The sequence below is a fragment of the Mastacembelus armatus genome, chromosome 13 (assembly GCF_900324485.2).
Source record: "Mastacembelus armatus chromosome 13, fMasArm1.2, whole genome shotgun sequence".
Taxonomy (NCBI): Eukaryota; Metazoa; Chordata; class Actinopteri; order Synbranchiformes; family Mastacembelidae; genus Mastacembelus; species Mastacembelus armatus.
This window is the reverse complement of record NC_046645.1, coordinates 1,711,337-1,727,826: the sequence shown is the minus strand read 5'-3', so window position 1 is coordinate 1,727,826 and position 16,490 is coordinate 1,711,337. Positions and strand designations below refer to the sequence as shown.

General features: G+C 41.2%; 1 protein-coding gene across 14 annotated transcripts in view; it reads left to right on the top strand.

The window, feature by feature from the left end:
• gramd1bb (GRAM domain containing 1Bb) overlaps nt 1-16,490 on the top strand; it is a 68,265-nt gene that overhangs the window by 45,752 nt on the left and 6,023 nt on the right. For 9 of the 14 annotated variants that reach the window (XM_026318954.1, XM_026318860.1, XM_026318852.1 and 6 more), the window contains 18 exons: nt 65-275; nt 3,475-3,498; nt 5,178-5,198; nt 5,799-5,822; nt 10,672-10,756; nt 11,387-11,490; nt 11,613-11,708; nt 12,296-12,376; nt 12,520-12,635; nt 13,467-13,629; nt 13,800-13,992; nt 14,174-14,317; nt 14,427-14,545; nt 14,646-14,788; nt 14,974-15,077; nt 15,418-15,718; nt 15,972-15,983; nt 16,166-16,273. In XM_026318954.1, the coding sequence (XP_026174739.1) occupies nt 162-275; nt 3,475-3,498; nt 5,178-5,198; nt 5,799-5,822; nt 10,672-10,756; nt 11,387-11,490; nt 11,613-11,708; nt 12,296-12,376; nt 12,520-12,635; nt 13,467-13,629; nt 13,800-13,992; nt 14,174-14,317; nt 14,427-14,545; nt 14,646-14,788; nt 14,974-15,077; nt 15,418-15,718; nt 15,972-15,983; nt 16,166-16,273 (1,952 nt within the window). In that variant the 5' untranslated portion in view covers nt 65-161. The remainder of the gene's footprint in view (nt 1-64; nt 276-3,474; nt 3,499-5,177; nt 5,199-5,798; nt 5,823-10,671; nt 10,757-11,386; nt 11,491-11,612; nt 11,709-12,295; nt 12,377-12,519; nt 12,636-13,466; nt 13,630-13,799; nt 13,993-14,173; nt 14,318-14,426; nt 14,546-14,645; nt 14,789-14,973; nt 15,078-15,417; nt 15,719-15,971; nt 15,984-16,165; nt 16,274-16,490) is intronic. The other 5 variants (XM_026318877.2, XM_026318886.1, XM_026318869.1 and 2 more) reach the window with 5 other exon arrangements.

Sequence of the window (16,490 nt, the reverse complement as noted above, 5' to 3'; positions counted from 1 at the left end):
AAGATGCAACAATGAATGACTTTGTAGATTTTTTCCTTATCTCTCTTTCTCTCTTTTCTTTTAGCACTGCCAGTAACTCAAACAAGAGCACACCAGCCTGCTCACCAGTCCTGCGTAAACGCTCACGGTCTCCAACACCCCAGAGCCAGGAGGGTGAGAACATGGTGGAGAAGGGTTCAGACCACTCCTCTGACAAGTCCCCCTCCACGCCAGAGCAGGTCGTCCAGAGAACATACTCCCTGCAGTCAGCACGAAGCGGGGGAAAGAACTCAAAGGTGAGTGACCAGGAGATGCTACTTTTCACCAGCCTGACCCACTGATTTCATACCTGCTGGATAGAAGTGGTTAGCTTCACAGACTGAAGTGTGTTGTTAGGACACTAACTGCGCTGAGTACTAGGTTCCACCGACATAAACAATGGGATAACTATGAATTATCTCTGACCAAAGCACCACACATTGACTCATTATTATACATCCACTTAAATGTAAATGTGAAAGCATCCAAATGATGCTGCATGTTTAGCTTAGGTGCTACAGCCTAAATGTTAATGTGAACTATAAATATAACAAATTATTCCTTTCTTGTGTAGAGTAGAAACAAATCGATAGATTATTTGAATTTCTGATTGATTTTTTTATTTTTTTTCAAGTTGCATTGCATTAGATTCTGCATCATCTGACTCAGGGTGTAATGATTGTTGAGGTGATGTGTAACTCTTCCATGCAGCCATTCATAAACTGTGGCTGTGACTATTGAAGACCCACTGTAGTGACGTGCACGTTGTTATTGGTTATCGACTTCTACATACTGATACGTAACTAGTGAACCATGACCATCACCCCCCTCAGGAGAGATTGCACCCTCCTTTCCATTCCTGTCTTTTGTTTTTACATCTCATTTACTCCTCAGTCTCTAAAGGTTTTATTCCCCCTGCTAAAACCTAAAACGACTTGTTTGAATGACAGTTTGTTGAAACAGTTTGTTATTCATTCAGTCACTATTTTCTAGATTTGGATGTTGAAGCTAATGATGTTGCACAAGAGATGAAGGAAGACCTCTGAACTCTAAGCAGCCAGTGAACCAGGGTCTACAGGGATACAGTTTGGTGCACACAGATCAGTAAGATTTGCTGTAGCCAACTAATGATCGTTCTTCACAGATCTGTTGCATCAGCGTCACTTAGATGAAGGCATTTCCTCAAAGGTTAGTTTTAGGTATAATTAAAAACTTACCATATTAACTTAATATGTTGTCTACACCATACCCTCCCTAAACTTGAAATGTCTCAGCCAGTGTGAATTTGTTGTGGATGCATTAATTTAATGGACATTTCTGAACACATTGCATAGACAGGCCGTGAGCCAAGGTTTTGCTGTTAATCCATGTGTGATACTTAAGATTTTTTAACTAACTGAGATTAATTTTAGTGCTGTGGGTTCCTCTTTTTTATTAAAGATTATTTTTTCCAGGTCTTTTGTACAACAATACTCGGGTGCTCACATGAACCTTCAAACAGAACCTTTTTATTGTCTTACTGGCCGTCAAGCTGTCTCTAGTCACTGGGAGACGTTTTTTCCTAGTCCAGTCTCTGTGCAAAAACACAATCCAAAGTTTATATGAAGCCAGAATGAAAGAGTCATGTTTTGTACGCCAGACACCTGAGCTCCCATAATGTTAGAAATCAGTCACGTCCTTCTCTCCTTCTTTTACCTTCTCATCCTGTTTTCATCTGCCTCTGCTGTTTTCAATCACACTTGTCTTTTTATTTTAATGATTTTTCTCTCTTTGCTGCTGCAGCTACATGCCATGTGATAATGTGTGCCATCTGATAATTACTCTTCAGCTCTTCTGTTGGTACTTACAGCTGTTTCTTCTTGTAGCTGGTTTCTTTTACTTTCATTTTTCTGATTTTTTTTTTTTTCTTTGTGTTTCTCCTGATTGCATGCTAGTCTCACAAGCGACTTTCCAAAGTAAGAATTACTTGTTTTCTGTTTGTCAAGTGCTTCTGTGGCCACCTTCCCCTGAGTGACCCACCTCTTGTCTTGTGAGCCAGAACCTGTTTGCAGTTTTACACCCTGAACCTGGCTTGATCCTGTGCAGCAGTTACAAGCCCCATCTGCATCAACAGTCAGAGCAGATGGACATTTCTTGAAACCAATACAACCTCAATCACTTCCTTTCTTCCTTTCCTTCCTCTCCCATCCCATCCCTGCCTTTCTTTTCCTTTCAGGTGACATGCAATGTGGCAGATTCCTGATTATGTTTTGTTTGTACATACTGCACACGTATTGTACGTAAATGGGAATTTTGTTTAATGTTGGAATAGGCTCCTTTTTGTTGTTCAAGCTAGTAGAAATAATAAAACGCAAATAGACACAGAAAAACAGAATTGAACATTTGTTAATCAAGATTTTATCGGATTTTATAAATGATTGTTTCTGGTGCATAATTGCTGGGCGGGGGCTTAGGGCTGTTTCTCATCCTCCATTTATAAAGCTGTCCCGTTGTTAGATTGTGGTAACGAGAGCTTTATATCTGTCGTGCTGTGTAACTTCTCAGCTGCAGAGGGATAAAACTCTTAAAAATCCTGCCAGCATCCCGGGCCAGAGCTCTAGGACAACATCATTATGTGAGCAGCCTCTCTGTTGCCACATGAGAGAATCCCTTTTGCTTTTTTTTTATTTATTTTTTTTTGTGTGCCACAAGCCCAAAATCTCCTCCCCATCGAATAATTGCACTACAGACTGATGTCACGTTTCAGTGCATCGTCCATACCATAAGTCCATAAGTCCAGTTTGTCCGAGTTCATCCCCACATTTTTGTCACTGTAAATTTACTGCTTACAGGGAATCAGTATATAGCGTATCAGCTGTGTCCTAATTTTACGTACAGATGGTGAAATGGATGGACACAATAAGTTGGAGACTGACGTAAAGAGCAGCTTCATGATGCTCCGTTTGCTGCTATGCATCTGCTGCACACACATAAACACACACACGTCAATGACTCCTCATTTGTGTGCCACTGTCAAAGCACCACTACCCCCCACTCATCCTCCCCACACACACACACACACACACACACACACACACACACACAGCCCCAAACTCTACTGCAATCCTTCCACGTGAGTCTCTGGTCAGCAGTAGTCACATGACCCCAGATATGGCGTGAGGTCATCCCAGAGGCATGAGCTTGATCACCCCAGCCCTAATGCAATGCAAATCAAACAGTGCATTCAGCGAGAGAAAAAAACAAGTGCCTCTCTGCACCAAGGGCTTCGAGATGATAAGGATACAATAGTAATCAATCACGCTTATATGAGATAGATGAAACTTTAATCACTAACACATTCAGACAGTAATCTACTTTGGACCCTCGGCTTCTTCTCCTTCATTTTCTGTTTCTTTCTGTGCTCATGTTGTTCAGTGCTTTGGTTAACATTTTGTTTTCTCTTTAATTTTCTTTCAGTATGACAGACTAAACCTGATTAAAGTAAGCATTTCTTCTTGTATCATTTGACCCATTGACAATCCCTGCTGGCCCCCATCAAATCCCCCCGGCTTCTCCACCGCCTCTGTAGCTGTGCAGGTGTAGGATCCCCTTTGGTAGTTTCAGTCCCTAGTGTACTCTCCAATGCTTTCCATCCCCCAAATTAATGTGAAAGGGCATTGATTTTATGAACAGTGTAAAATGATTTATTTTGGTATCGAAATGCCAAGAAGCTATTGTAATTCAACATTCTCATCAGATTCCTTGTCTTTTTGATTTAGTGACATAAATAGTGACATCAACATTTCTTGAAATGCGATCCCTATTATTACACATTCTTGTAATTCACAGCCACATACGTGGTGATATTTAAAGCAAATAAATGTCATTTAAATTAAATTAAATGCCAAGTAACTGGTAAATAGTCTCTTTCTTGCTTTCACTCTCCCTCTCTCTGATGGATTCATTCAAAATAAATACTCTCTCTCTGTAGACAATGGCTTCATAAATCTCACAAACTCGCTAGCATGGCAAAGTAATTCCTGTCTTGCGTCTCTGTCACCTTCAAAATCAGATTAGCCCACATTAGCCCGGCTATCGTTGTTAACTGCTCGCTAACACACCATAGATAAACGCTAAACCCTGAAAACTCAGACAACGCCAGGCACAGAACAGCAACTGAAAGTGTGTCAGGTTTTGAAAGGACGAAATTAAAATGAACGGTGATGTAAATATGTAGAAATATGGGGAGGCTTGTTTTTGTTAAATGTGATCATTTTATTTATTGTTCAACTGTAATCAGACACTGGATATCATATTTTATCTTTCTATTCCCTCTCTTCCCTCCTTCTCTCACACTCTGAATGATCACATGCATGTTTCCCCCTAGAACTTTTGCTCTTAGACCATTATAGCAAACTGTGCATTTATGTGGCTGGAAAATGTTGTGTCATAAGTGTGTTAAGACATGTCTCTGTCGCCCTCTGCTGTTAGAAAACAGCCACAGACTAAGTCAGTTGTTTATGGTGAGCACACAAAGTCATAGATGTACCACTGAACAATTTCATGAACGTGAACAAACACACATTATACATAATTTAATATGGTGTGGAGTATTTCATCTCAAATCTCTCACACAGAGGGGTGAAATTATTTCACATGAGGCTGACATTATTTATTAGTTTTTAAAATCAGATGATTGTAAAATTGTGCATAGAGACTTTTTTTTTTTTAATAATTTCACAGCACTGGAAAAAGTCAGAAAAGTGATAGATGATATAATGATATAAATGATCTCTTCAGACGGTGAGACAGACATATTGTAATGAAGATATTGGGATAAATGTCTGATTTAAAGGACTTTGTTCTGTAAACATCAGTACCATTTAAGTACCAAAGTGAGTGAAGTGAAAGAGAATTTCAGTCTGCATTTGCCAGCACTGTGAGGTTAAAATCAAGCACAACTGACACAAACAGACACACTCTGGTATTTAGTGTCGATAGCTTCCTGTGATTCCTGGCAGTAAGGAGTGTGAGGCACAGTTTGACCTTCACGCCTGCTGTTGACTGTTACGATCAGGTTGATCATGTTTCACAGCCGAGTCCACAAGCCTGCTGCAGTATTTTGATTCATACGGTTAAATTTATCCTGTGTGTTTCTCTCTCTCTCTGTCTCTCCACAGAAGAGCCAAAGCTGGTACAATGTAAGTCAATCCTTGTTTTTTTTTTTTATTTTGTTATCATCGTATGTGACTTTGTACTTTGTTCTGTATGGGTGGATATGTGTTCACGTCATGTGGGGGACTCCTGAAGTCTCCTGGAGTTAGTGACAAGGGACAAGTGCTCACAAGATGGAAGTTTGTTGTCCTTTATTTTTATTTGATCAACAAATCACTAGTGTGGGTTATAGGTCCTCCTGGCATGAATTAGCATGGGCTTGAAAGAGCAAGATGTGGACCTTTTGGATGCAGGGTATCAAGGGAATCAAAAAATACAGATATAAAATACTTTAAAATGTTAATCAATATTAAAATTACTAGTTGCTTTTTCATGGTTCAGACACTCAACAGCACCAAAGTATTGCAGTTTTTTATTGCACCACCAGATGGTGAGCTAACACTGTATGGCCACCATAAGGCTGGATGGTAATTTGCTGATTAGCTGGTTGTGTTAATTGAGCTTACAGAATGTGTTGGACTCGATATTGTCAAACCCTACTTTATTCAGAAGTATCATTATTGGATCTTTTTATCATTTTGTTTTGTTTTATTCCCTGTATGTATACTGTTCCCCTCTCTCCCCAGCATGAAAGACAACACATCCTGAGAGTAAGCATGACTTGTGTTCTCGTGCAACCCTGGATATCTATATCTGTCTGTATGTCTTGCTCTGTCTCTTGGTTCTCAGACCGGTGGGATGATAATGTCCCTCCTGCCTGCCTGTTTATCATTCCATTGACTTCATTTATTGCTGTTACCACCTAATGCCAAAGCTAAACTTTTAGGGGAAGTGATTTTGACATTTCAAGGTGGACATACATTATCTTAGATGGTTTACCTAATACCCTTTAGCTTCAGAACAGTTCCTGGATATTGCGTGTTTTTGTTACATCACAACTTGGGTTAATGTTAAGGTTGTTCTGGATTTGTATCTCGCAAGTTCCTCAGATGTGGTGACATGCCTGTTACCACACAAACGTCTAATTCTGGTACACAACAGGTGGTAGCAAGCATACTGAGGGCACTAAAGCATACTAAACAAACCGTCAAAAGGGCTTCTGGACAAGCTTTGGATGCCTTTGAACAACAAAAATATGGGGCATGGTGCTTTAAGGTCTCGCTTGGTGCAAAATGTCCTGACAGCTTCTTGAATATTTCTCTAATGCACTCTGCAATAACAAGCCTCTCACATTTCCTCTACTGATCCACTCTCTGAAAAGGAGCATAACAACTACCAATCTGAAGCTGATGTTCTTACTTGTACCTCGTCAATGTCTAACAGATGTAAACGCCACATTTACAGATGACAGCTGGCATCGAGTGCACAAGATACCAGGACCATAAGATACCAGGACCATCTGCTCTTGTCTTCAAATACAATGCAAATATATATTCCCCACTATTGAGACCCCAAATCTTTTTTAATGAGTATAGGTAGTGATATTCCAATTTTGTATTGTCAGCAAGTCTCATTAAAAGACCAAAATCAACATTAAAATGATTCTACTAACAAGTATTACCATTGTGGACAAATGGACCCTTAATCTCTTCCTGTCTAATTCCTCTGTGCCTCCATTGTCCAAAAGACTATACAGATGCACTGGTGAGCCAAACTGTTGCACTGACATTTCTTTAATTACCGTAAACAGTGTAGTTTAAATTGACTTAGTCTTGTTTGTTCCTCATGAATTCAGCTTGTATGAGGAAGAATGTTTTCTCAAATATTTTTGTAGTATCACTATTATCATTTCTACCCTTTTCCAGAGGTGTGCGCTATCTGCACCAATCAATGGGCTTGCAGCCAGTTATTGGTTTTGGTCTGGGATTTGTTGACAGTAAGAAAAATATGAAGTAACACAAGCCTTCTCTTTTAAAAGTTGCCCACTGTTGTAGAGTGTATCTTCTGCTTGCGATGCAACTTGTTTGAAACATTCTGAAATCAATTGAAAACTACATTTATCAAAACACAGATTATATGTGACCACAGTGACTAATAAATAAATGATGACAAATGTTTTGTGCTTTAGGGCTGCGTTCCTGAAATCTTGTACACTCATCCTTACTCACACAGCAAACACAGTATATTAGTCAAAAAATGCTATTGTTTCAGTAGAAACTCACATAAGTTAACGTTTAACTGTATGTGTAGGTGGTGACACCTATGAGGAAGCTGTGTGTCTGTCTGTGTATGTGTGCCCCTCTACATGGCGATGATGACCTCCCATGGCACTGAAACCACAGTGATTAAAAATCTGTCCGTCCTAATGTGAATTCTGAGCCTGTTAGAGATACACACATTGGCCATGTTTAAAAGCGCCTGTTAATTCACTTTGCATCGATGCAAAGCCGTTTCCATCTCCTGTTGTTTGTCCAGCAAGTTAATATTTAACTAAACCCATAAACTTTTGTGTATCCACCTCGCCCCAACACAGATACTGTCACCTGAACACTGTTTGCTAAATCGGCCACAGTGGCTTCTTTCTTTGCTTGATCTCTTGGAGAAAATAAGTGGAATCATCAGGAAATAAAGGCTTATTCCACAAGTAATTTTGAGGAATCATTTTTTTTCTGGTGGAAGTTTTTAGTGTTCCACTGAATTTCATTCACATGAAGCAAAGGCATTCTCAGCGGGGTTGAATGCCTTCTTAGAGCTGCGCGTGAATGATCAGCACTGTTTTCCAAGAGCCCTGCGACTGGAGATTGTTGTGCTGCGTCACGTTGTCTCCCCAGTGTGCAGTTGAAAGGAGGACTGGAAATGTCAATGCCGAATTTCACTGCACAAATCACGCTACACATTTGGCTTCAACAGGAAATTCAAGGCATAGTTAACACTAGTGTTTCTGTTTTGTATTCTCAATCACTGCTGGAACCTCCATAACTATCTCCATCTTCTCGACGCTTGAAATATTTGTATTTAAGAATAGTGGAAGAACACAAACAGCGATTGTGTTTTAAGTGCTTCTAAAATAGGATCTGCGAGCGTTGCATCTTTCTTGCCTTATAGGAGTAAGAGAAGCAGATCAAGTGTCAGGAGCACATGAATGACCTCACTGCTATGGCTGAGAGAAAGAAGGGCATGCCTTCATATCTTCGACACCTTCAGCGCATTCAAATTCTTCTTTGGGGACCTTTAGCCTGATTGCAGCACAACACAATCAGCTCTCTTTACATGAATTCAAGCCAAAAAATATTTACAGTATGTTTATTAAAGCACTTCACCCCAGAATTGATGCTCTGACCTGCAGACACTGTCAAGATTGATGGTGTTGTTTTGCAGGAGGAGGTAACTGGAGGTTATGCTCACATCTGTTCTGTGTAACTCAATCACTCGGCCGGACAGCAAGACGAACCGAGCGCACACTTCGACCGAAGACATTCTTTGTTTATATTAGTCCTCCTCTCAACAAAGTAAACTTGCTTCTCTCTTAGCTGGTCATAAACAGGGTAATTACAAGACCCTCAGACCTGGACAGAGCCACACACTCACACACATGCCCAGTTCACACACTACTAGGAGGAGTAAGCAGAAAAAAAGGAAAGAGCTACTGGCATGATAATAAAGGACTTGTTGGCTGGGGTTACTACAGGGCAACAGCCGTAACTCCTCTCCCTGTGTGTGTGAAAGGAAGAGAGGGAGAGCCAGAGAACGACAGAGCGAGACAAGGATCATGTGGCTGGAGTGTGTCGTGTCCACCGCTCAATGCTGAAAGGAGCAGCACCCAAAACAGGGGGCGGATACTGCAGCTTCCAAACCACTGGACTCCCCAGTTCTCTCTACTCTTATTTTCCAAATCTGCTGTAACTGGCAAGTCCTCCAACATCAGAGAAGTCCACTGGGGCACGTTGTGGAAAACCTGCTTCCATCTGGGCGTCAAAAAGGATCAGGCGCAATGAATATGGAGGATTGTACAATGTCAGACTGGGAGGCTGTTCTGGAGCTAGATGAGGCATTGGCAGGGTGGCTCCTTCAGGGTCCAGCTAGAGGGGAGTGGGGTTGGGAGTGGGGCTGGGCTGCCTCGGACCTTCAGGACCCAGAGTGGGACACTGAGGAAATCCCTGCTGTAAGTTGTCCTGCACTTGTAACATCCAAACGTAGATACAATAGGAGGGGAGTGAAGGAAGCGATGTGGGGAAGTTAGTAAATGCTGTGGTTTGCACAGTTGTGGTCAGATCTAAAAGGAGAAAGCAATGTCATCAGAAAGAGGAGGTCGACTAAAAGGCTTTGTCCTTACTGTGTGCTGCTCGCAGCGTAGTTCTGTGGTGATTCCCCACCACTAAAGGAACACAGCTGGTTTGGTTATGAGTCATAGCTCTTTAGGTTCTCACAGGGCTCGTATAAGCCTGTTGTTTGAGAGCTCATGAGCTGACAAATCATTTGCTGCAGGACGTGTCAGCGTGGATATATGAATAAATGGTGAATAAATGGTATGTTTGTTTATGGATACAGATACAGATGATGGATTTATAAAGAATCACCATGACAGTGTGGACTGTTGAGGCACTCCAATTCAATTCCAGACAGTTAGTAAAGGCTTTGAGATGCCACCCACATGATTTAGTATATCTCATCACACTTGAGAGGTTGTACACTCCCAAACAGTGTCTACACTAGTGATTGTTAATGTGAACGAGCTGCTGCTTCCCCATTATCCCTCATCCAAAGGAATATGTTTTTCTTTGTTTCAGCGTAGCTCTTGTTACTATATTCGCAGCTTTTGTTTCCTGAAAGCTTTCCTGTTGAAGGAAAGCATCTGGCACGGACAGCGAGAGCTCTCACTTCAGCACACATTTGGAGATTTTACACATTGCAGGCTCACTTTGTAAATAATCAAGTCTGCTGAAGACAAGCAAAGGAAAGTGTGATCATATTAAACAGGATGTTCCTGATAGTGCTAAAACGCTTCGCCTCGGTTATTCAAATTACTATGTGCAGTTTTGTTTACACTTCAGATTTCATCAGTTGTCATTCTCCTTATCACTAAACAAAGGCGTCATTGTCAGAAACATGCTGCTCTGTAATGCTTATCTGGGAATGTGACTCATAAATGCTCACAGTCGCAGCAGCATGTGTATTGAATGATGTGCAGCTGACTGAATGTTTTTGGATTGCACTTTAAACCACTCTATGATTAAGTATCATTAATGGCTACAGAAGAGTCAGACCACATACGTGTGCTTGCCATTCACTATATGTCCATTTCTGGCACTTGTCAAAATCCCCCACAGTATAAAAGCCGTGGCAGGATTGTGGTTAAGCAGACGTCCTTTTCAGACCTGTGGGTGGTTTTCACAAGGTTATCTCACATGCTCTTTCAAACAAATAACCCAGGCTGTGATAGAGACAACACTTGTCAATGAGTCTGAGAGCATGAAGAGTGCAAGTTCTGGAAGCCTGTGTGTGTGTGTGTGTGTGTGTGTGTAGTGTGTTATTTTTTTCTGACTCTGGTTGTAACTGCAGGTGCTGAGCCCAACGTACAAGCAACGCAATGAGGACTTTAGGAAACTCTTCAAGCAGCTCCCTGACACAGAGAGACTCATTGTGGGTGAGTGGACTCCATAGACACACTGAGGCCATCTGAGGACTGGCAGGGTCCCTCTGGGTTGTTAGTAATTAGAAAATGATTAATCCTTACCAATATTTGACATTTCAAGTGTCTAACATCACGACATAATTGTAAATATACCTAAAAAAAAAAAAAAAACTCCTCAGCTTTCACACACTTTACTTTTCCTGTTTTAGGGGAACTTATTCCCTGATAATGAACTTTTCCATTAACATATAATGTCAGTAGATGATTTGTGACTGTGGGATTTTTTGAATGCAGTCATTGTCTAAAATGCCTTAGAAACTAAAGCTCTAGTGTGAAGCCTAACTCAGTGTAACACTGACTTTGTTATGGTTTGTGAGTGATGAGTTCACAGCTAATAAATAAGACATACGCTTGACTGCTATGCTGAAATGTCCCACAGCAAAGTTTATTTGTGATAGTACATGGAGTACTTTCACGTCTATTGAAGTGATTTTGATCAAATAACATGTTGTTAGGTTTGATCTATTCATTGATTAATTAATTATTTGCCAATTTGGTTTGTTAATGATGTAGTTTCTCTGCAATTTGTCATCTTGCATCACACTGTGTGTGTTTTGATTCTGCGGCTTCTTTCTGTCTCAGACTACTCCTGTGCTCTTCAACGGGACATCCTACTTCAGGGACGACTCTACCTCTCTGAGAACTGGATCTGTTTCTATAGCAACATCTTCCGCTGGGAAACACTGGTATGCTTGTTAACAGCTCTGGACCTCCATGTATTTCCATGTTTTTTTATATGAGCAGCACTCAGTCATACTTTGAACTACAGTGTGTGTGTGTATTTGTCTGTGTATTTGTTTGCATGTAGCTCACAGTGCGGCTAAAGGACATCTGCTCGATGACAAAAGAGAAGACCGCCCGTCTCATCCCTAATGCCATCCAGGTCTGCACAGACACTGAAAAGGTAAAAGATGCAAAAACACAACATAGTTTTCATTGGGGGGTAGTAACTAGTGTGGACATGTGTAAGACTTGAACAGTAAATGTTTTAAATATAAAGGAAGCCATGATGTATGAAGTTTGAATGGGAAGAGAGATAGGTGATTTAGTCTGTGCTGCCAACAGGAGAAACATGTTCCTGTCTCCCAAGGGTGCCAGGAGGTTAGTCGGATATTAACACATCACTCCCAAAATATATCACAACCATTTAGAACATATCCAGGCTAGAAAGGGTTTTAACTATGCCTTCAACGGTGCTATGTGAGATTTGTTTTACATGATCTCATTCAGGGTTCCGGGTTTGAATCCTGTTCAACCCTGGTGTCTTTCTGTGTGGACTTTGCATGTTCTCCCTGTGTTTGTGTGGGTTTTCTCCACTTTGCCTCCACAGACCAAAGACATGCAGTTTGGGGTTAGGATAATTGGTGACTCTAAATTGCCCATAGGTATGAATGCGAGCGTTTGTCTGTGTGTATGTGTCAGTCCTGTGATAGAAGCTGTATAGAAAATGGATGGATGATCTCATATGTGACGTCCTTTTATTCTTCACAGCACTTTTTCACCTCATTTGGAGCCAGGGATAGGACGTACATGATGATGTTCAGGCTATGGCAGAATGCACTGCTGGACAAGGTCAGCCAATCTAAACTGTGATTATATTCATCTACATTTGCATCATGTAGGTTGATCATACAATAAATTACTGCATGTCACCACTTGGTTTTTCGCTAACTGTACTTTAAAGTGTTTCTTACATTGGTTGATGTCTTTTGCAGCCCCTTTGCCCCAAAGAACTGTGGCACTTTGTTCACCAGTGCTACGGCAACGAGCTCGGCCTGACCAGTGACGACGAGGACTATGTTCCCCCTGATGACGACTTCAACACCATGGGGTGAGTTTGGTTACTCTGAAGCTCCTCCTTTACATGACTACACCTATAATTATGTCTCAGGTTGTTACCTAATTATCTAAATTACAAAATAATTAGAGAGCATAGTATGATCTGAGACAAGGATTACTATCATACAAGCATGCACATATATTCTGTCTCTCAATTCACACTGTGATTTGTGATGTTTCCTTTAAACATATTGGGTTACCAACTCAGCAACTAGAGAGAACCTAAAAGATGAAAACAATGACACACAATGTTGTTTAAAAGCTAAAAAGATTCTTCTCCGTTCTGTCTTTTCCCTTATTTACATGTTGTCTTCAAGTCTGAACTAGATTTTCAAGGTGAACTCAATTTAAGGGCTTGGTGTGAAGCTTGCTTTTGAGGAAACGTGGGCTACTATGGACAAAATAATCTTTTGTCAATATTCAACTGCCTGTACCCTCAAACTGACAGAGATTAATTCACAGGCTGAGCAGAAGTCAAATTCATGCTACGCTGAGGTCCTGGAGTGATTATGGCTTTGTTACTGGGGGATAACAGTCAACATGCAGTATGTCTTAGTGAAGGAAAGGAGAAGTCATTTTCATTAATTTCACAAAAATTGTAAATGAAATCAAAAACATATCTACTTTACAATGGGTTTGATGCCATTTCATCTGTAAACAGATACAAATGCACGTGAATATAGTCCATCTAGCACATAATTAACCCACATCATACTGTAAAAGTCTGCAAACACAATATGAGACAAATTTTACAAGAGCCTCATGCAGGACGGCAGATGGGTGAGTACTTTTCTCTCTTGTCACTGTTCTCTGGTGCCTCTAGGTTCAGTGAAGAGATTCCCAATGAGGAGAACGAGATCAACAATGACAACTTGTCTAAGAGCAGCGCTGAGGCCAAGCCTGAAGGGAGCCCTCCTCCGCTGCATAAGAAAATCATCCCTAACAGCACCATCCCCAACCCAGGCAACCATGACACACCTATCACAGTAAGTAACATTAAATGCTGTTCATCAACACAGAAACACACATTTCCAATGTATTTCCAATGCAGAGCAACATCTCTGTGAGTCAGAAAAATTCCAGGTTATTTGTTTGGTGACATTCAAGAGTGAAAGATTATTGAGGAGATTTATGCCTCTCTTCTACTTTTCCCCAGTTTGACCTCCCAGCAGAGGAGTATGCAGACTGCCTACCAGATGGTGAGCTGCTTACTGTGCCACTGGAAGTGGAAGAGAAGAACAACGATACTAGCGGGCCTGGTGGCCCTGTGCCCTCACCCTCACTTGACTTCAATGACAATGAGGACATCCCCACTGAGCTCAGTGACTCCTCGGAAACACATGACGAAGGTAACATGCACAGGCCTTTTCTCATTAATACATAACTGAATGAAAAGGCTGCTCTTTTATTGATTTAACCGCTCACAAACAGGATTATAACGATGATGCTGGTGAGAAGAGTTAAAAGGGCATCTCCGATTTCTGCCACTGCAATTTCGTCTTTGTCTCTCTCTCTCTCTCTGACATGCAGGTGAAGTACAGGCCTTCCATGAGGATCTTAACGGCAGGCAGTACATCAATGAGGTCTACAGGTTCAGTGTGGACAAGCTGTATGACATCCTCTTCACAGAGTCACAGTTCATGAGTGATTTTATGGAACAGAGGCGATTTTCAGGTCTGTGTTTCTGATGTTTCTACAGCTGACTTCACCGGAAATGGTTCTCCCCCTGCACTGCTTATTCATTCAGTCATGTCTCTCCCTCTGTCATCTTTCTTTGGTTTAGATGTGGTCTACCACCCATGGAAGAAGGAGGATGCTGGGAACCAGACTAGAGAAATCATGTACACAATCTCTCTGTCCAACCCTCTGGCCCCCAAAACAGCCACAGTCACTGAGACACAGGTACAATCACTTCCCATCATTTCTACTCTTTAAAGCTCGACATGACTTAAACACACACACACACACACACACACACACTGTGCTTTCCTTCTTCTATCAGACTCTGTACAAAGCCAGCCAGGAGAGCGAGTGTTACATCATCGATGCTGAGGTCGTCACACATGACGTGCCCTACCACGATTACTTCTACACTCTGAACCGCTACATGCTCACCAGGGTGGCCAAGAACAAGTGTCGATTACGGTGAGTACTGAATTATTTTTCACACCTTCTTTTTCTGATTGTTCTAAGGGTTTTTTTTTTTGTTTTTTGTTTTTTTTACAATATGCTTTCAATTTAATACTTTACCATTACAGGTTTTTATATATCTTATCATACAAGAGTGTGCACTATCTATAAATAGAGATCTATTTCTGTCTGTCTCTCAGGGTATCAACAGAGCTGCGCTACAGAAAGCAGCCATGGGGGCTAGTGAAAGGCTTCATTGAAAAAAACTTCTGGAGTGGGCTTGAAGAGAACTTTCGCCATCTTGGTAAACTATAAAAATCTCATCAGCCATGAAATCAGGCTGTTGGTGTTGTTGATAAATAGAAATGAATAACAAATAAGAGGAGAAAATCTGAATTCATGCTTTAACCCTGCGGTATTGTTCAGCAGGTTTACAAAATGCAAGTATTTAAATTTACTTTTGATTTACAAAAGTATTTGGTCACTGTTAAAGACAAGAGGTGGAAATGAGGAGGATTAAGTGAATAGATAAGCTACTTCCTAATGACGGTGGCGTGTAAATGTTTTAACCATGTGTAGTAGTCTTTAAATCAATCTAGATGATACATCATATACATGTGTTTTTTTGTCTGCTTTACACTCAGAGTTGGAGTTGTCCAAACTGGAGGAGGTAATGATTGAATCCCACCGGCTGTCTCCGAAGACGAAGGTGGTGAAGAACTCCACGGTGAGGCGGAAGAAGAGGCCACTCCCTCACATGCGCAGCCAGCATCTGGACGAAGCCCTCAGCCCTGTTACCACGCCAACAGATGAGGAAGTGATTCACAGGATCAAACAAGTGGCAGGCTCCACACAAACCAGATACCAGAGTCCAGAAAACCATCACCTGCCCGGAGGCCTCGCTCTGTACAGCGTCTCCAAACTGCTGCTCATCATTAGCTTTGTGTACGATCACAACACATACACCAGTGCACAGTCATGGATGTCTGGACAACTCGCCATTAAACATTCTGACACAACCCATGCACATGTCATAGATTTCTTGATTTGATTGCATGACTTCATTTATTTTTTTAGTATGCTCAGTAGTGTTTTTGTCTGCTTTATGATTGAAAATAATGTCCTTATAAATATCTCATTGTTGTGTTGTGTTGTCGAGGGTAACTCCTCTCTCCTCTCCTTTCATTGCCATCCAAAGGATCTGTCTAAGGTACATATGTTGTGTGATTAGCCAGCATGGCCTGACGCATATGTTTACAAAGTCTTCCCATTAGAATTCAGATGTCAGTTTTATTTAGATATTAGCTAATTAAAGGCATCATGAATTAGAGTATAAAGGTGCAAAGGGAATAATTGTTTCTGTTTGTTTGTTCCTCTCTCGCCCTCCTTCAGCCTGGTCCTGCTGGTGTTCCTCAACATGATGCTCTTTTACAAGCTGTGGATGCTGGAGTACTCTGCACAGTCCTTAACAACCTGGCAAGGTCTACGACTTCAAGAAAGGTAAACACCCATACACACACACACACACACACACACACACACACAGATGTGTTTTACTATAGTTTATCTTATAGGACACCCCTTATCCTTTTACCCTAATCTTAAATGCCCCAACCTAACCCTTACATACTAACCTAGCAACCTACCTCTAACCTTAAATCCATATCTTAACACAAACAGTTTGGTAAAGCTCTCTCCACACACTGAGAAACAGGCA